Here is a 21016-nt window from a genome sequence, read left to right on the forward strand (position 1 = left end):
ACGTACTGAAAAATTTTCAAAAATCTGTTGAAAAAAATACAATTTAAACGAAATTTTGAGTGAGAACATAGGTGTTTGAGGTAAGGAAAATAATCTGCGTAAAATTCTCTACAAGATGGAGTAGCATAAAAAGTTATCCATGCGATAGAAAAAAAGTTATAAAAACTAAAATTTGTAAAACTCTTGGAAAAAATTGTTTTTAGTATTTAAAATAAGTACATATCTACCTACAAATTTACTCGAAATGTTGAATAAGGACATACGTGTTTGGGGTATGGAAGACGATCAAGGCTAAGTTCTGTACAAGATAGAGTTAAGGGCCGATTCCGCATACACGATTGCATACCCGGTCCGCCTGATTTTCGAGTGTTGAGATCTCGAGATCTATCCGACGAAAATCGATGAAATTTGAAATATAAATACTATGAAGCAATTAGAAAAAAATGTCGGATGGGATTTTTAATTACTTGAATAGTTTTGGAATTATCAATGATTGAAAAGTGTTCAAATTTCGTTCATTTTCAATTTCAAATTCTGCGAAAAATATTCAATCAAATGAAAATCGCTTCCGACATTTTCTTTTAATTGTTTCAAAGTATATATATTTCAAATTTCATCTAATTCTGTTCAGTAGATCTCCAGATCTGAAGATGCATGCTGATAAGCAAGGTTTACACGCTGCTAGTTTATTCAATTCAAACTACCGCAAGTAACTTGATTTTTTAATTAATTGACAGATTATCCATTCTATTTCACGATGAAAAATGATAAATACGAGTACATTTATTTGATCAGAGATGATCAAGTACTTGAAAGTGAATGTACTTGAATTAAGTAAACTTGCAACGTGTGAATCTTAGTCAAGGATTCTGCCTGCTGCTTATGCAATAAAGTATGCGGAATCGGCCCTTAAGTTAGAAAGTTATCAGTGCAATAGAAAACAAGATTTTATAGCTCAAGTATCAAAAAATATGAAATATCAATTTTTTCCAGAAGTTTTCTTCTATTACGCAGATAGGAATGGTTGACGGGCCATGAGGGGGGCTTGGGGGGCGGAGCCCCCTAGTTTATTAAAAAATTCAACTTTAAAAAAAATATGTGTCAGACGATTAAAAATATTTTCACGCAGATAAGTGATGAAGAATTCATCTAATTACTGGGAAAAGTGATTTAAGTAACATTTTTGTCTCGATTTCCCAGATAACTAACCTTTTATATGTAGCTTCAAAAATCAACATTTAGATTTTTTTTTCAGGAAGGGAAGGTGAACTGAAAACTATCAATTTACTTATAATGTAATAATATGATCACCCAAAGCAATTTGTTGAACATTTATTTCACAAGAATGCTATAAACATTTTCGTTCATTTTTTTAAAGAAATAAATTAATCGCGGATCTCTGTAGACAAACTCGCGTTAAAATCTGAAAAAAGTGTCGAAAAGCAGCTCGTTCGGAAGCGCTACACAGAAGACGAAGAGGACGTATCGAACGCCACGTCGAGGTTGGTAAAAATAGAAAATTTCTCAAAAACAATAACCTCTTTGGCGTCGATAATATTAAAACGTCAAAAAATAAATTGAAGAGCCAAAAGTAATGGCATCATTCAGTCTTTTTCTTTTTATAAAAATCAGCGAGCGTGCCGTGGATAAAAGGTAGAAGGAAGGGAGTGTTGCCTCGTCGTTGGGAAGTTTTCTTTTTTATAAAAATTACCACGAAATTCGTTTTTTTTTTTCTCTTTCAATATATATCTTCGAGAAAGAAATACACACAAAGAGGAGAGACGAGGAAGTCAAAATAAGAAAAGAGAAAAAACCACCAACGCCATCCAAGTCGAGTTTATTTTTCTTTGCTAAAGTAGTATCAATACGATTAAAAGATGTCGTACCGTCGCCGCATACCGCCATCGTTGTGCTTTCCGCTTAATTTGAATTTACCCATATCGGAAATTCGTTGTAGAAAGAAGGGTTTGATGACGATGTTTTAGAAGAGGAAGTATAGAAGAAAGAGGAAAACACGCCGAGAAAAATGATGGCAAAAATTCGCTCGTTTTTTTTGACGATTCGAGGAAAAAAAACTAAAACACATTTCGTTCCGCTGAACATCGGGTACTTACCAAACAAAAAAGTTAAGAAGATTAACTTTGAAAAGTCGAAAAGATTTTTTTATAACGAATAACCTTTACTCTGTTTAGTGTACAAAGAACGTACATATAATACGATTACAAGGTTATTTTTTAAAAGAGGTGAATTTGTTTTTAAAATAATATTAAAAAAATAGAAAAAAAAAAGGCTAACTAACTCGGTATTTATCGGTACGAGCGTTTTTGAAGGTACCCTGAGTAAATGAAATTAATACATTGTTCGATTTGGGATGAAAAAAGAAACTCTTTGTGTGGTAAAGAAAGATGGTTCTTTTTTCTCATTTCGAAGTAGGAAAAAAACGAGGATATTTTTGAATTATTTACGATCGAGTAATTGCATCGAATTTCAACAAATTATCCTCGGTTAAGCGGGTTACCTTTGAAATTTTTTAAACGAATGATTGAATATACCTACCTTTAAAACCAAAGGTTTTCAAATGCCATAATGGTATTTGATTGAAGAAGAAGAAAAATACCTAGTTTGATAAATAACCATTGTAAAATTTGCTTTGCATTGTACGATTCTGTGTGTAGATAATTATTACATGCCCTGGCTCATCTTTCTCTCTTGAAGGTAGATATTTAGTACCTACATAAATGCATTGCTAAAAATTCGTCGAAAGAATTGCATAATGTGTACTTGTTGCATGGCAATACACTTTTACAAGAGCTGATACTGTAGATTGAAGTTGACTACACGACCACGAATTCCTGAAATCTCAGTTCTCCCAATCGAGCTACGAAGGCTGTTTTTCGAACTAACACTCGCACTTTTCGAAATATGTATCAATAAAACACACGGTATAAATCCGCATACCTGCGTCAATTCTTCAACCCTTTCTATGGCACCGACGAGACCACAAATATCTAATTTGATGATCCTCTTCACGTTACCTATCTCCAATAAAACGAAAGCGCGTAAGCCCCCGTTTTCTTCCCTGCGCTTTCAAAACACCTCCTTAAATATAATAAAAATCGGACACGGAAAAGCTGAAAAATCAATTTTCAAATAGTTATTATACCGAGTACGTTATACGCGCGTATATAGCCTGTAAAATGAACAAATTTATGACATTTGTCTTTATAGGCTCGTAAATTCGCCGTGAAAGTTATACCACACTTGAGGAGGAATGAGTCTTGAGGTAGATAAAGGAGCAAGGGTCGGGGAAAGAGTCGGGGTTAGAGTATGGGAGCTTTGGCAAAAGGGAAAACTCTTTACAGCTTTAGGAATAGCTATATAAGTAACTAGATGAATTATTAAAAGGCGACGCCACACACACGCGTGCGTCTTAACACCGAACGTACCGTGTCGTATCCTTGAAAAGAAATCATTTGAGAGAGAACTCTTCTTTCACTTGTGGTGGAGTAAAGTTTAGCTTATCCATAAAATGACACCGTGGTTTTAGTTGGATTATAATGAATTCATTAAAAAAATTATGCGGTGAAGAGGATGATCTTCAGAATAAAATATTCATAGAGTAATTTAATTTTCAAAATTTCCCTGATCTGGAAATATGCAGAAGAGGCTGAAGCAAAATTTAAGTAGGTAAATAAAATTTTTCAACATTTTTCGACATGGTTTTTTCATATTATAAATGAGGCAGATGGCCTTATTTAGCTGCTTATTGTCTATCTTCAAAATTGAAGGAATTGAAAGCAGTCATAGTTTGAACACGAATTCTACATCTCACTTTTTCAAAACGGACAGAATAATGTGCATTTTCAAAGGAAGATATCCTTTCGTGGAATTTCCTACATCATTTGAAATCAAGAAAATAGAGGTATCTATTCCCCCCTTTCCACCCCTACCCAAAAAATTTTCATTTTTGATGATATTTACAAAATTATGTTCTTGAAGTTTTCGAAACAAGCATCCGTCGCTCACCTTTATTTTCAAATTTTAAATTTTTGAATTTTCAATCCCTGAAGTGGTTACAATTTGTATGCATATTTTTTGGAAAAAATAGACTTTGTAAATTTTTACCTGAAGAAGTTGGTTATGATAAGGCACATGCATCGATTTTCTCATCAAAAGGTTACCATGGGATGTGCCGTCTTTGAACCTTTTGGCAAATTCAGGGGAAAGTGCTGAAAAAAAGTTGTGGGATGATGTCGAAAAACCATGGGAAGGCAAATAAATGACTATTTTAGTCAAACATTAAAAATGTTTCTGATGATTTCTCAGAACCCTCTGTAGAATTTTTTTCAAATCCCGCCTCCAATTTATGAAAATGAAATTTAAAAATGTTCCACTCTATTGGTCACTTTTACTTTACGTTTTTGAAAAGCTTACTTTTTTGATTGACTAATCTCAGACTCCTAGACCACTAGATCACAGGTGCCTAAAAAGTCGTTTTCACTTGATCTTTCACAAATTATTGTTTGATTCACAGAACGCTGAAATTTAAAAAAATGCTTGCTGGTGGTTACTTTTGAAAGAACTTTGGCCATTTTTGTTCACTAAAAGTTGAAAAAAACCTTTTCATTCAATAAAATAAACTTATCACAAAATAATCAAAATTCGAAAAAATTCAATTTTCAATTCCAAACATTGAAAAAAGTTTAAATTAATTCAGTTATTATATTTTGTCCTCTTTCTGACGTATTTTATGAAAAAGTTGATAAAAATTACACTCAAAGTAAAGAAATTAAAATTTGTGTAAAGTACTTACCTATTCTTTCATTTCACTCAGATTTTAATTTTTTTGTGATGAGTTCATTGAGTGAAATGGGGTTTTCAACTTTTTCAACGGATGCGTACAAATATGGGTCAAATGGGCCAACTTCACCGATCAAAACTTTTTTTCATGTTTTTTTTAAATCGACTTTACGATCGGAACGATATGAAAACTACTTTTTGAAACTTTTCGAGAGCTAATTTTTCGTACGAAAAAAGTGGCAACACTGATTTTTATGATATCACTGAAAAGCTTTTCAAAACTCCTAACTATTGGAAAAAGTTCCATTATGGTAGGTACCTATCGCGGTTATCGAGTAATCCTCTGCTGAAATGGATGATATTTTTAGTTCACTGAAAACTTTGACACCCCCTAGCAGCCTTTAAAAAAGAGCTAGAGGGCTGCAAACTTTGATACCCCCTAGCAGCCTTTAAAAAACAGCTAGAGGGCTGTGATTTGCGCCATTGGTCATTCCTTTGGAAGGTCTTTCTACAGGGAAAATTTCAAAATAATCGCCGACCCCTTACCACTTTTTAGTCGAAATTGACGTGGAATGGCCCATTTATTCAAATATGGAAAATTATTATTTTCGATCAAAATACACGTATAGTTACTTTTTACTCATCAAGATCGTTCGTGTCAAAACTCGTACAAGAAAGATTTTTTGAGAAGAAGAAAGAAAAATGATAGGAGAAAGAGCTGGACGATAAAAGATGGAATCTCAAAGACTCAAATATCGCCCTAACACATCCCTTTTTCAGGATATTCTCAATGATACATATTATGTATGTACAAAAGAGTACTTTTTTCACTTTTTTATTATAAATGAAATATTGAAAGAAAATTTGAAGAATTTTTTCATTATTTTACTGATTCTTGAGAAATTTTTATCGCAGGGACCATTATATTCATATTTTGATCTCAAAATGGAAAAACTAGATGATTTTTTGAAAATATTTGTTTTTCTAATAGGTATGTATTTTAGAAAATTCAAGTTCAGATAGTTTGGAGAAAATGACAAATTTTGTAAGTCTTCCAGAAAAAGGGCGATGTTGAGAATTGAGAAGAGAAAGTCGTAAAGAGAAAAAAATCGTCTTTCTAGCCATATTCTTTTTTTTTATTAAATAAAAAACACATTTTACTCCCCCCGCCCCGTTTCCGCTCTTTCGCGATATCAAAAATAAGGTCAAAAGTGATAATTATCATACAATATTTTTTGAATTAAAACATCGCTACGAAAATATCTTTCAGCGAACTGTTTTTGACTTTAGGTCTTCATATTTTTAAACACATGTGTTGAAAAATTGCGAGAGATTGAACTGGTGGGGAAGGGAGAGTGAAATTTTCCCTGCTTTATTCTGAGAGATGCTGATGCCCTCGCAACATGAATTGTGCCAGCACAGCGTATATATGTATCTGTGTGGAATACCAGTGGATGGGGCATCACCTCGTACAAAAGTAAACTGATTTCTATGCGTTTGTAGGTGCGCCTTAAAAACGGCATTTTAAAAGAGCTATTCAATCAAAATAGATCCATTTAAAAATTCCGCACGTATGTACTTAATCCTGCTTTGCCACGAGCTCGTAAACGATATTTACGTGGAGTACGTGTGCTATGCAATGCGCACCTATTACAGTAGGTATAATTGTTTATGATGAAATAGCTCCAGCGAGCGAGAATACTCATCAAACGAAAAGGAAACGTCGATTTAATTGTTTATACGTAACGATTTCCTTTACACTCGCATTATATTCGAATATAACCTACTGAGTCGGGTTAGCTGGTGTTTTTTTTCCGCTATACCTAATTTTAATGAAAAAAAAAAAAATCCAGCACGATGAAGGTAAAAAACAAAATAACTCGTATTAACAAATATACAAAAGCAAATTCTACATACTGTTTGGATATAGGTATAATAAACGAGAGCAAAGCGAGAGGGCTTTTTGAAAATGAAACAAGCTTATCCTTTTCAACAGCTCGTTCGTATTATTAAAGTACATAGACAAGTAAGAGTACGTATGTACGATTCGTAATATCGCAAACTACCCTGTATACTCGTATTCTGGGCGCTCCCATCTCGTATACCACTGCTGCTAGGTATATTATAGTATATGTGTATTATAAGATGAGTGTGCACCATACGCGTACGTAGACGTACAAATATGATGACTTCATCGAGAGAGAGGCACAAGCACCGGTACAAGTATGAGAGCAGAAGCCTAAACAGTCGTGTACGTCGTCTTTGACGCTACATACTGTACGTACGAATAACTGTGTAGGTCTAGGTAGTAGGAGGTACTGTTAGTAATACGACAACTTACAATACCATAGTCTATATGGTGTATAGGGCTCGCGTTTATTGCTAAACTTATGAAACTATTTCATTAAACGAAATGGTCTTTTTGCTGGTCGCGTTGGTAGCAGGATACGGAAACATGGAGAAGATTGTGTGCCAAATTTGAGGTTCATATTAATCCAAGTACCCCCTTTATACCCCGATCGTCGTCTCTTTTTAAGAAATATGTAACGTAATTTTGAAAGCAACTTGGTCCGGCAGTATTGCGAATAAAGCAGGAATGAGACGAACGGTTGTAATAAAAAGTACATGTTGTTGGCCGAAAAATTTTCAAGTGAAGTGTGGTGCGATCTGAAGGGAGAGATGAGAGAAGGTAATTTTTCATTTGTGTGTAGTTATTATACTTTTCAGCGTGCACCGAGCACGATATGCTTAGGTCAAAAATTTTTAAATGAGTTCATTCGCCTATATAGGTTCTTCAATTTTATAGATGGGATAGTTTTTAAGCAAATTTTTTTTGTTTGTGAAAAATTGAGCCTTGTAAAGAGGTCTTTCTGCAACTTGGCAATAAAGTATAAGTTGCTGTAATTTTGATTTTTGTAAAAAGCTGATTTTTTTTTGCATCTAATTTTGACTAAAAGCATGAATTTTCTGCTAAAGCTAGACTTTCTGGAAATTTTGACCAAAAAGAAGAAGGTAAACCCGGGTAAGATGGCCAACGGGGTAAGATGGCCAGGGGGCCATTACTCGAATATGGGACGGCGGATCGCGCTGCAAAAAATATATTTTATTCCTCATAACAAAAGAACATACCAGACATAAAAAAAATTTTCAGTACTTCATTTCTGTCTGTGTGAGAAGTGTTAATAACATTTTAAGGCTAATTTTTTTGCCAATAGAAGAATTTCGGATTTTTATTATCGTTGCCAAAACGTATTTAACGCAAGGATAAGTAAATATTTCATATATCATTCGAAACCTAGAACTCTCAGCTTCATTTTCATATAAAGTTTTAGTCATTTCAAGACTTCACAGAGTCACCAGAATCAAAAATACGTGATCGTGTCATTTGGGAAAGATGGTCAGGGGGAAGATGGCCAGGAGGAAGATGGCCATATGCTTTACGTGTTAAATTCACGCTGAAAATAAATTAATCGATCTAGTACATGTCTCTGTGTTATTTTACAGCTATAAAAAAAGAAAATCCTATAAAAATAAGATAGATTATGATAAATAGTTGGAATCTGTACCCCATTTGGGGTAAAATTTCCACCTCGCTGTAAAAATGATTAAAAATTGCAAATAAATTAACAAAATGCAAGTTTCTCAAGTTATTAAATTTAAATATAGGTAATAAAAACCCCCGAAACTTGATTTTGTTAATTTATTTGCATTTTTAATCACTTTTATGGGATGGCCATCTTACCCTGGGTGGGTTGGCCATCTTTCCCGGGTACTTTTTTGAGAGCCCAAAAATCAACTTTTCGAATTTCTTTTTTTTTATATGAATAAGTTCACCAAACCACTTTTCAATTAAGGGAAGTTGTAGAGGGATAACTTAGGTTTATTTGAAAAAAAAAAAGTAGAATCGGACAATTTCTGTTGACTCCAGAGCAGTTTTGGCAAAACATGGCCATCTTACCCGGGTTTACCTGAGGTTTTCTGCAATTTTTTATTCAAAAAAATATTTTTTTGGCAATTTTCACAATAGTGGAGGCAAATAAGAAAAGAAAAAAACATTTTTAGCTACCCAAGCTTTTATGATGAAAAATTGTCAGGGGTGGTCCCCTGAATAATTCCTGAGAACTACCACCCCACAGACCCCCGGCTAATTTTTTTATGGGGGGTTGAACCCCCCAAAAATGGGGTTTTTGTAGTTTTATCCTCAGGGGTTGATTTTACGGCGAAAATAGCTTTAGTTTTGTATTCTACGTCAAATTTCCGATCTATTGATGTATCAACTGTCTTTCTACCCCTAAGGGGGGTTGAGCTAGAACCATTCGAATGTGAGGGGTTTTCTAAAAAACCCCAAAATGCTATGGGCGCATAAGAGGGGTTAAATGGCCACTGAGAGCGTTCGGGTTAATACTAGCATGGAAGGTGGGTACTATCGAGAAACTACCGCGTGAAAAATTTCGGATCCACACCACCTCCCCTTTTTGGGGAACCCCCCTTTTCTGAAATTTCAATAGCACTTTTCTCAGCCCCATTTTAACCGATTTTGAAAATTTTTCAGTATGTAATGTATATCCTTGGTAGGTATCCCCACAAAAATTTTCAACCCCCTCCCCTCATATTCACCCCTCAAAACTGCATAAAATGTGTCTTCGCAAGGTTTGGGAGCAAAATGAGAATTTTGGGGAAAATAACTAGATATTGATAAGTTGAGTGTCGTTTTCTTATGATTCGATACCGCTGAGCACGAATATGACGTCAGATTTTTTGCTACACTCATCTAGCCCTTTCCAAAGCACTTAGACCCCTCAATTTGTACTATTGTCAAAAAACATAAAATAAGTTGAAAAACGCTATTTTGAGGGGTAAATATGAGGGGAGGGGGTTGAAAATTTTTGTGGGGATACCTATCAAGGATATACATTACATACTGAAAAATTTTCAAACTCGGTTAAAATGGAGCTGAGAAAAGTGCTATTGAAATTTCAGAAAAGGGGGGTTCCCCAAAAAGGGGAGGTGGTGTGGATCCGAAATTTTTCACGCGGTAGTTTCTCGATAGTACCCACCTTCCATGCTAGTATCAACCCGAACGCTCTCGGTGGCCATTTAACCCCTCTTATGCGCCCATAGAATTTTGTGTTTTTTTTAGAAAACCCCTCACATTCGAATGGTTCTAGCTCCACCCCCCTTAGGGGTAGAAAGACAGTTGATACATCAATAGATCGGAAATTTGACGTAGAATACAAAACTAAAGCTATTTTTGCCGTAAAATCAACCCCTGAGGATAAAACTACAAAAAACCCATTTTTGGGGGGTTCAACCCCCCCATAAAAAAATTAGCCGGGGGTCTGTGGGGTGGTAGTTCTCAGGAATTATTCAGGGGACCACCCCTGACAATTTTTCATCATAAAAGGTTGGGTAGCCAAAAATGTTTTTTTTTATTCAAATATGATGCTAATTTGCCTCCACTACAAAACATTGAGTTTTTTAAAACAATTATCAAAAAAAAAAGTACATATAGACATTTTTTAACTACACACTTGCGGTGATCATAGCTATCATCCGCATACCTTGTCGTCATCGTCATCCTTCTCGCATCCTCGTATGCTCGCATCGTCGCTGTTGACGCACTTGCACTCCTTCTCATCATCCTGGTTCTCCTTGTAGAGACCATATAGATGTTTGTTATACACCTACACAGCTATAGCGATGCTCGCGCCGCCGCATACACTGCTGCTTGTTTCCTTTTCAAACCAGTCCTGTTATCCTGCCTTTTTCTCGTCACGCGCCTTGCCCTGCCACCTTCCGTTGCCATCCTCACGCTCCTTTCTCTGGTTGCTTGCTCTACGAGCATGCAAATATTCGCTACACATTTTAGTGTACTAAGTCAGTCTATATATTTTCGTCAACGTGTACACATGAACGAATAAAGGCTCTTAACGTTAGCCTCGGCCTTTTCATTTACCTGGCGCTCACGACTACGTCTACAAATGCCCAACCTACGTTCGGGCCTATCTACGACTGCGGACGATAATACCCCCGCACACTGTTTAAAAATTTACTTTGAAGGAATTCCAGGATAACCATCCGAAATGATCGAGGGCGTCATTCAATAGGCACTAACCAAAGTGATAGGTGCTAAAGTTTATCTGTCTGTGGCCCATTTGCAGGCTTCTATGAATGAATGAATGAATAAATTTTTATTCAATGACACCTAGCAACTTACGCTTTTTTGCCTCTGCTGTTTTGACGCAGATTACAAATATTAATTCATTTTGCATAGATGATTACATATACATTCAACAATATAGCAACAAAATATAACATGAAAAATGAATAGGAAATATAGATGTACTTAACATGCAGAAGAAAAATAACATTGAAAAAATTTGAGAAGCATTAAGTAAGAAAAAATGATTTGTGTTTAAATATCATTGAATAAGTTGGACACTTCTAGAAAAATGAACAATTTTTGGCACAGATTTTCATCATCAGCTTTCAGATGAACACATTTAAAGTCACTGCCTAGTATATTTTCTACATTTGATTTGTAAAGTATGCATTGAGTCCAGTATATGTTGAATGGTTACATCTGTATCACAATTTGAGCATTTTTTCAGAGATTTTTCTGAGATGAGTGAGCTGTGTGTGGATGTGGAGTGAGTAGGGTTAAAACGGGCAACCTGGCCACCTTCACGTATCGTCCGCTAGGAGCGGTAGTTTCGTTTGTTGGTTTTACGATCACGATCGTGATCGATGGAGGTTTGCGGGTTGGAAGTGTTGGTTGTTCAGAGGGGGGTATACTCCACGCGGTGTACATCGAGTACGTCAATTAAATGGTACGATTTTTTTTTTTTCTTTAGATGGGGGATTAATAAAATTATCAATTTTGAATTTTTTAAAACCATAAAAAAATCGCAAGTGCAACATATCGATTGTTATGTTTTCATGTATGACAATTCGGAAAATGAGTTTATTTTTCACGTACGAGTTCGTTAAACCCTTGAAATTTGATTTTTTTTTTTACTTAGAATCGTGAGAAATAAATGAAGTGAAGGATGGAGGAATTTCTTATGATTTATTTTTTTTCTTACGAATTCATCTTCTTACTATTTTTTCTTTCTTATGAATTCATCTTCATACTCGAATACATGATCGATCCTATATGAAGATGAATTCAGACGATTCAGAAAATGTGTTTATTTTTTTTTGATAGGAGCTGTACTTCATCCTGATGCAAACAGCAGGTATTGAACTTTGAACTAAAAATAATTGAAATTTTGATCGAACACATAGGTATTTTATTCTCTTCAAATGGTTATTCACCTCATAGGTACCTATTTTATTATTACAAAATGAACGTAATTTTATTCTCTTTAAAATGGATGCTTAGGTAGGTACGATATTATTGTAAAATGATCGTAATTTTATTCTCTTCAAAATGGTTCTTCATCCAGATACAAGCGGTGTGTATTGAACTTCGAACTCTGAAATTTTGATCGAACACATAGGTAGGTATTTTATTTTTAAGTGGGTGCTTAGGTAGGTACAATAGAAGTGATTGGAAAAATAACGGTACTCAAATTAATTTTTTTTTGTCTAATCGTCAATTCATTCATGTAAAATGAGTGTTTTGCTTCATCATTCGATTTTAAAATGCTGAATTGACGATTCAGCAAATTAAATTTTGCATGTATATTTACCGTTTTTTTTTTCTATAACCGTTACTTTGACCATTATAAAACAGATATTTGCCCGGAAATTCATATCAGTTGTTCTGTTCTGTTTTCATCAATAATTTCGACTTTCGCTTGTGAACTGTGATCGTATTTTTTTTGTCCAAATAACAACTATAATATTTTCATTTTTCATCTCGCTCCGTATTCGTTTCGTTATTGTAACTGATTAGAATAATTTTTGTCCTTAGCTTGCAAACCAAAGCTTTGATCGATTCCGTTTTTATTGATAATTTTATTTAAAATTTTCATCTCGATACGTTTTCGTTTGTTACAAGATTTTTGAATTTTGCGAATTATTCATTTTTGAAAATTTGCTACTGTTTTACCTGTTCCCCAAGGGTTCATCTCGTGTTGTTTTCATCGAAGGTGTTTGTTTCTTCTCGACTTTTTTTTGATTTTGATTTCCTGTGTTCTAAAGAAGAAGAAAAAAATGGCTTCAAATAATTCCTCTACGTCTACGTCTACATCATCATCGTCATCTTCAAGCTTAACCATGGTAAGTAGATACCTATATTTTTTTATCTTATACTTTGAAAATTGTGTCGTATGGTTTTTTACATCTTTTTTGATTGTTTGCGGATGATGGTGAACTTGAATGTGGTCTCAAATTAAAGACAGTGAAATTCCCTATTGATTGATGTATAATTTCTATCATTTCTCATATTGCAAAAAAACTTAAAACGAACACATAGGTATATTATTATTATTGCAAAATGTTCGGGTGTTCGTAATTTTATTCTCTTTAAAATGGGTGCTTACCCAAAGCTCTACCTTTTACCGTTCGAAATTTTTCGAAGTTCAAAGTTGAGGAAACAAGAAGTAAGCGTCAAGTATTGAATTTTGAACTAAAAAATACTCAAAATTTTGATCGCATCAGTTTTAGGACTTATTTTGAACATTTTTTTTATTGATCAAGTACGTACTTTTTTTTTTTAAAAAAAAAAAAGCATACATCACTGTGCTATTGAAAATACATGGATTTCCAATTTTTTGCGTAAAAAAATACAATTTTTTTTGATTGTTTGCGAATGCTGATGAACTTGAATATGTTCTCAAATTAAAGACAATGAAATTCCCTTTCGATTTAGGTATTTTATTATTGCAAAAATGATCGGTTCGTAATTTTATTCTCTTTAAAATGGATGCTTACCTGATGAACTTGAATATGGTCTCAAATTAAAGACAGTGAAATTTCCCTATTGATTTAGGTATTTTATTATTGCAAAATGATCGTGTTCGTAATTTTATTCTCTTTAAAATGGATGCTTACCAGTGAAAGATGTTTTTCAAATTTTTTAATTTTCAAATTTTGTTATTTTTTTTGCAGACAAACAATCCAGTTGAATATCGTTTTACTGCTAGCTGCCCCGATTTCGTTGCGCAGGATATAATTTACATACTGGAAAATATATTTGACGAATCGTCATGGATGAATGTCAAGATAGAGGAAGTAAGTTTTTTTTTTTAATTGTCTTGCTTTTGATTTTTTTTATTTATATGTATTTTCAAAAATTGATGTTCGTTTTTTTTGTTTTTTTTTTATCAGTCATAATTTTTTTCATTTATACTTAGTTTCAAAAATTAATGTTCATTTTTTTTTTTTTTTTGATTTTTTAGAAAGGAGAACATACAGTAGAATTTACAATTCCTTTTCCGGTTAAATTGCAGACCGTCATAAAAAAAGTAACAGAGGCAGGTTTTGAAAACCTATCAATTAATACCATAAATGTATCGGAAGTGTCCAGGAAACGATTTTTAGAGTTAAAAACTCTGCAACAAAAAAAACGCAAGGTATTGTAATGTGTATTAGCCTACATGTGTAAATAAAAGATATTGATTTCTTATCATGTTTAAATGTTTCAAAGTTTTGTATGATTTTTTTTATAAAAATGTCCATAATTTTATTCTCTTGAAAATGAGTGCAAATTTTTCGAAGTTTAAAGTTGAGAAAACAAGATACAAGCAGTAAGTATTCAACTTTGAACTAAAAAAACTCAAAATTTTGATCGAAGACATAGGTATTTTATTATTGCAAAATTTTCATAATTTTATTCTCTTTAAAATGGTTCATGATACAAACAAAAAATCTTCCGTATGCGATTGAAAAATCTGGTTAGAGATGGAAGTATTGAGATCAGTAGGAAAAATGATTGAATTTGATCTTGGAAGGTTAGTTGTGGTCGAAATACAGTGATTTGTGCAAATTACAAAACTTTCCTCGAAAAGGGAAGCTTCTCATATGTTGAAAAAAATGATTTTATGATTAAGTTGAAAAAATGATTTTATGATTACTTTTATCCACCATTTCTTCGTAATGTCAACTTTGATCTAAAAATACTCAAAACTTAGATCGAACAGCATAAGTTGAAAAAATGATTATAAATTATGATTACTTTTATCCACCGTTTCTTCGTAATGTCAACTTTGAATACTTGAAACTTAGATTGAACACATATCTAAGTATTTTTTTATTCTCTTTAAAATGAGTGCAAAGTTTTCGAAGTTTAAAGTTGTGAAAACAAGATACAAGCGGTAAGTATTGAACTTTGAACTAAAAATACTTTCTGAAGCAAATTCAAAATTCTGGAGAAATTTTAAAATCACGCTGGAGACAACAGATCAGTGGGAAATGTTAGAATTCGATCTCAGGAGGTTGATCGAGTATAATATCCATGTAAATAACTATCAAATTATAAGGGAATTCATACATGTAGCGCTATCTCTCTAAATATCCAGGAACCAAGTCTAAACTAATAATAAAACAGTGCTCGCAAATCAACACGTAACACTCAAGACATAAAAGAAAAAAACATGTCCTCTAGATTCAAACCAACTGTCTTCTTGTTCATTTTTTTTTTCCATGGTGATTGTAAATTTTTTCTGGTGGCGGTTTTACCCAATAAAATAAGAATTCTAGTTTCAATTTTCATTTTTTTTTAAATTTTTTTTGTTCTTAAAGCTAGAAAATGTATCAACAGAAGAGTTTGATGTTGTCGAATGCAAATCAGCATTCAGAAAAAGGATTTGCGTCATCAAAATTATAAATAAGATAATATTCGATATTACAAGTTTTTTATTTAAAATAGAACCTATTATATATAGTATACTGTCTGATAGATTATCTATAATCAAAGCATTAAAAATGCATTCGAAAATGAAAATTATTTGCAAGAAAGGTATTGTAGAAGAAGAGATGTGTTTCTTCTTAAGCACCTCTACATTACCTTTCTTCATTAATGATGATATTCATAAAATTTTGAAAGATAAATTTTTTCCTCAATTTTTACCTCAATTTGAAAAATTGAATAAGCAGGGCAGTGGTTGGGTGTTGAAAAATGTCGAATTTCTTGAATTTACAATAAACAAAAATAATCCATTAAGATTATCATGTGGTACCTACATTCCTATCCCTAAAAAATTGCAAAATAAAAAATGTATCATAAACATTCAATCATATGATAACTTTTGTTTCAAGTACTGTATTTTAGCAAAATTTCTAATTCCCAATGAAAAGGGATATAAGGCATATATTTTTCCTGTCATTGAGAATAGAATTTTGAAGGAATACAACTTGAAATTTGATTTCCAAAACATATCTTTTCCCACTACCCTTCGTGATGTTTCCAAATTTGAAAAACAGAACAATGAAGTATCTGTTAATGTTTATGGCATTGAAAATAACGACGAAATATTTCCAATCAAGGTGTGCGAACTTGAAAAAAGATTTCATTATGATCTACTTTTTTTAAGTTCAGGTGAAAAAAATCATTTTGCTTACATTAAAAATTTTAATAGTTTAGTAAGGGAACAAATTACGAAACACCATGGTTCAATTGAAGTGTGTAAACGATGTTTTATACATTATTCTGGTCCAAACAAGGAATTTAAGTTAGAAGATCATAAACGTTGGTGTACTGAAATGATAAGTGAACCAGCTAAATATGTTCTTCCAACTGCGGGGGGAAACATTTTGGAATTTGATCAATTTAAGTTCATGGATCCAATTCAGTACATAGGATTCGCAGATTTTGAGACTATGTTAGTGTCCAAAAATGATTATGATTGGGTATCTAAAAATAGGGTTTTAAACCAACACATTCCTATTTCATTTTGTTTTTACCTTGTTGGTAAAAATCATTCAAAAATTATGGAACCTGTTTCCTACACTGGAATTAATGCGGTGGAAATTTTTTTCAAAAAATTAACAAAATTTGGTAAAATAATTGCCAAAAGATATCAAAAGTATAAAAATCAAATTATTATGACACCTTCTGATATACAAAATTTTAAAAATGCGACAGAATGTTGCATTTGTGGAAATGGTTTTTTTTTTGGAGACAAAAAAGTTAGACACCATGACCATATAACAGGTATGTTCATAGGTGCAGCTTGTGATTCATGTAACTTGAAACTACGTACCCCAAATTTTCTCCCCATTTTTTTCCATAATTTATCACATTACGATAGCCACCTTCTTTTCCAATGTTTTCTGCCAACAGAAAATATAACGGTCATTCCTCACTCTGAGGAAGACTATATTAGCTTCTCCATAAAAATCACTGACAATTTTTGGATTCGATTCGTAGACTCTTTCAGATTTCTCTCAGCAGGTCTTAGAACACTGTCAGAAAATTTACCTTCAACACAGTTGAAACATACAAATAAATATTTTCAGAATTCAGAATTAACAAACATAATCACCCAAAAAGGATATTTTTGTTATAATTTTTTGGACAATCTTGAAAAACTTAAATTGAGAGAACTTCCTGAAAAAATTTATTTTAGAAATGATTTAGATGATTCAGACTTGACTGACGAAGAATATCAATTTGCAAAAAATTGTTGGGAGAAATTTAACTGCAGAACTTTGGAAGATTATTTGGTAGTTTATTGCATTTCCGATGTGCTTCTTTTATGTGATTGCTTCGTCAGTTTTCGAAATCTTTGTTTGAAAAATTATGGTCTGGACCCCTGTCACTTTTATTCATTGCCAGGATTTTCTTTCCAAGCAATGCTAAAAATGACAGGAGTAAAATTAGAACTTCTTACTGATATGGATCAGTATTTGTTTTTTGAAAGAGGTCTCAGAGGTGGTATAGTCAATACAGTAAGAAAATTTTCAGAAGGAAACAACATTCACTTGCCTAATTATGATATAAATAAACCTCCAAATTCCATCCTATACATCGATGTAAATAACTTATATGGGTTTGCCATGAAGCAAAAATTACCAACTTCAAAATTTCGATGGGTTTCTCAAAATGATTTAGACTATTTTACTTCTGATTACATCATTCATTTAAACAATGATGGTGATTTGTCATATTACTTTGAGGTTGATCTGGAATATCCTAAACAAATTCATGATTTACACAATGATTTTCCTATGTGTGTGGAAAAGAAATGTCCTCCAAATTCAAAAACTGAAAAATTATTATGTACGTTGGAAGATAAAAAAAATTATGTTATTCATTTAAAAAATCTTCAATTATGTCTCAATCATGGTCTAATTTTGAAAAAAATACACAGGGCTATACAATTTCATCAATCTGATTTCTTGAAAATTTATATTGAAAAAAATACTGTTCTGAGGCAGAATGCTACTAACGAGTTTGATAAATCTTTTTTTAAATTAATGATCAATTCTTGCTTCGGAAAATTTATTGAAAATCAAAGAGAGAGATTAAATTTCAAGTTAGTAAATGATGTTCGAAAATATTACACCAGTGTGTCTAAATCTTCTTTCAAAAAATCAGTTGTTTTTAGCGAAAATTTAGTAGGAATACATTTCTTAAGAAGTATTGTTAAATTGAATAAACCAATTTTTGTAGGCATTAGTATTTTGGAAATTTCGCGTCATTTTATGTATGAAGTGTATTATGAGAAATTAAGTCACATTTTTTCGGATTGTTCATTTCCAAAATTACTGTACATGGATACAGATTCTTTCATTTTTTCTGTTGCAACTAATGATATTGAACAATATTTAAAAAATCAAATTTTTGATTGTAGCAACTATCCTATAGATCACGCATGTTATAATAATACAGTGAAACAGGTTCCAGGTTATTTCAAAAATGAATTGTCATCTCATCATTGTTCAAAATTTATTTCTTTAAGACCAAAAGTTTATGCTCTTGAAATCTACAACAATTCCACATCAGAAACAGAAGTAAAAAAAAAAGCTAAAGGAGTGAAAAAAAGTGTATTGAAAAATGAAATTACATTTTCAGACTACGAACTTTCTCTTTTTAAGGATGTTGATATTAGAAAATATCAAATGTCTTTTAGATCTCATAATCACGAGATTTTTACAGTACTACAGAGGAAGCTATGTTTAAATTCACACTGTGATAAGCGATTTTTTCATTCCAAAATTGATAGTTTTGCATGGGGTCACTATAAGATTGATAGTCTTTCTTCTGATGACCAAATAGATAGTGACTGTGATGATGATGATTATGAAAATAACATTTGAATTTTTAGATCACTTTCTCCATGATTTATGTACTTTTCATTTCCACTTGATTCATGCATAATTGTTAGCAACCCAATTTTTTTTTATTTTGCAGGAGATTCCAGAAAATGAATCCTTAATTATCTTAAATGAGTTTATTTTATCATATAAAGATATCTCGATCAACCTTGAAAAATGTTTTAAAACAATTTTTGAATACATTGAATATGGTGACACATCATTTCGGAAAATAAAATGTAGATTAAATAGAATTCTATCACCCTTACAAAATCATAATTTTAACTCTATGGTGGTAGATAACTCCATAACCAAAGGAATAAATTTAGAAATAATTGATTTTTTAATTTTGCACACATTTCTGTTCCAAAAATTAGAATTTCTGACATTTGAAAATTGTAAATTAAAATCAACTGAGGAAATAGATGGCTATGAGAGGGAAGTAGTTCGTTATTTCAAAAATTATGATCTGTTGAAAATGATTAACATACAAAACTGTGTTTATAAACAAAAATGCTTTGAAGATTTTGTATACTATAAAATAACAATGATGACTGCAATGAATACTCCTTCAAAGCAGTTCCGAGTAGTACATTGTGATGTAAAACTTGTTGTATAATTTTTTTTTTTTTTTTTTTTTTTTTTTTCAGATTGTAATACCTGTATTACCTGATGAAATTTATGATCATATATTAAGAATATTAAGATCTAAAATAGATATTGTAAATTTTCTTTGTAGTTCAAGGCTCTTTTATTCTATTGGAATTCGTCTTTTTGGTCAATACCCGCTCAATCATTTATACCTAGATACCCGGGTTCTATTTCATGGTCAATGTGGATCACTTGAAATAGAGCACCTGGGATTCTCTATTGATAAGATGTTAAAGGGCGAGGGAGTTGATTTTTCTAGCGGAATAGATTCCATTAGAAAAGTGGTGAAAAAATTTCTAAGAGGATACGAAATCATTTGTTTTAACATTTCATATCGTCATGTTTCGTTTCAAGGTTTGAATTTATTATTATCAATTCTTGGTTTGTATAAAAATGTTGAATATATTTGTTTGAGAAATTGCACTTTCGACAACGTTAACGAACCTTCTAGACTTTTCCACCACTTTTCTAATGAAATTAGAATTAATCTTCATGGGCTGGAAGGAGTTTTAATCGAAGAATGTAATTTTAAGTATACAAATGTTACTCCGCCTCGTCAAATAAACATAAATTATGCTACTTACCAAAAATTAATTCCAAATACTTTGATCCCTGTTGATATTAGTTTATCAATATCATAACCTAGAATACCTAAAATACCTAGAAAATAAGTTTATTTATGTCAAGTTCATTATGATATTGTTTCTATTACAGTTGATGAACAGAATGCTTATACGTGAAGGAGGTGAAGAAGAAGTCAATGATGGAAACTGAAAAAAAATTTGTTGATCTACTTACTGATTTTATTCAACTTGTAATTCCATGTTTTCTTTAAATTATTTTTTTTTTTTTTCATTGAAAATACATAATGAATACTTCTGAGAAGTGTGATTTCTTTATTCCAACATGAGAAATGGGAAAGAATAAATAAAAAAAAACAATTTATATTTATTCAATTGAAAGGGTGTCTTACAATCTTAAGTTATAATGAAGAATAATTTTTCCACTTATAAAAAAAATATGTACATATGTTCTACACATATTTCAACTCATAGAAGTAAGTAATTACTATTAGACCAAGATGACTCTGAGTGAAATTTCCTTATAAACTCTACTTTATCAAATATTTTTTCTTTTGAAAGAATTCGAATTTCAGAATGGATAATCATACAGAGTAGTGTATCCAAATGTTTATAATTAACAGAAAAATTATCAATATCTGGTAATTCATGGGAGGATATATAATCAATATGATCTAAATCTGTCATTGCACCATCTACCTCATCTATATCAACTTTTTTTACAAAATGATTAACATATTTTGAAAAAACATAAACAGCGTAGATTTGATATTTTCCAA

At 32.1% G+C, this 21016-nt stretch overlaps 2 protein-coding genes across 5 annotated transcripts in view; both read left to right on the forward strand.

Annotated features, from left to right (window-relative positions):
* LOC135844022 (agrin-like) overlaps positions 1 to 21016 on the forward strand; it is a 394772-nt gene that overhangs the window by 67008 nt on the left and 306748 nt on the right. The gene's annotated exons all lie outside the window — the stretch shown is intronic.
* On the forward strand, positions 11465 to 20541 carry LOC135843690 (uncharacterized). The gene is made up of 4 exons (XM_065361654.1): positions 11465 to 13026; positions 13858 to 13980; positions 14148 to 14321; positions 20371 to 20541. The coding sequence occupies exons 1-4, from the start codon at positions 12961 to 12963 to the stop codon at positions 20428 to 20430; spliced, it is 423 nt and encodes a 140-aa protein (XP_065217726.1). The 5' UTR covers positions 11465 to 12960; the 3' UTR covers positions 20431 to 20541.

This window comes from Planococcus citri, chromosome 4 (genome assembly GCF_950023065.1).
Source record: "Planococcus citri chromosome 4, ihPlaCitr1.1, whole genome shotgun sequence".
Lineage (NCBI taxonomy): Eukaryota > Metazoa > Arthropoda > Insecta > Hemiptera > Pseudococcidae > Planococcus > Planococcus citri.

Coding starts and splice junctions, on each gene's coding strand:
- LOC135843690 (XM_065361654.1), top strand. CDS start 12,961: ATGGCTTCAAATAATTCCTCTACGTCTACGTCTACATCATCATCGTCA. Junction 13,981..14,147: donor TGAATGTCAAGATAGAGGAA/GTAAGTTTTTTT, acceptor TTGATTTTTTAG/AAAGGAGAACATACAGTAGA. Junction 14,322..20,370: donor TGCAACAAAAAAAACGCAAG/GTATTGTAATGT, acceptor TTTCTATTACAG/TTGATGAACAGAATGCTTAT.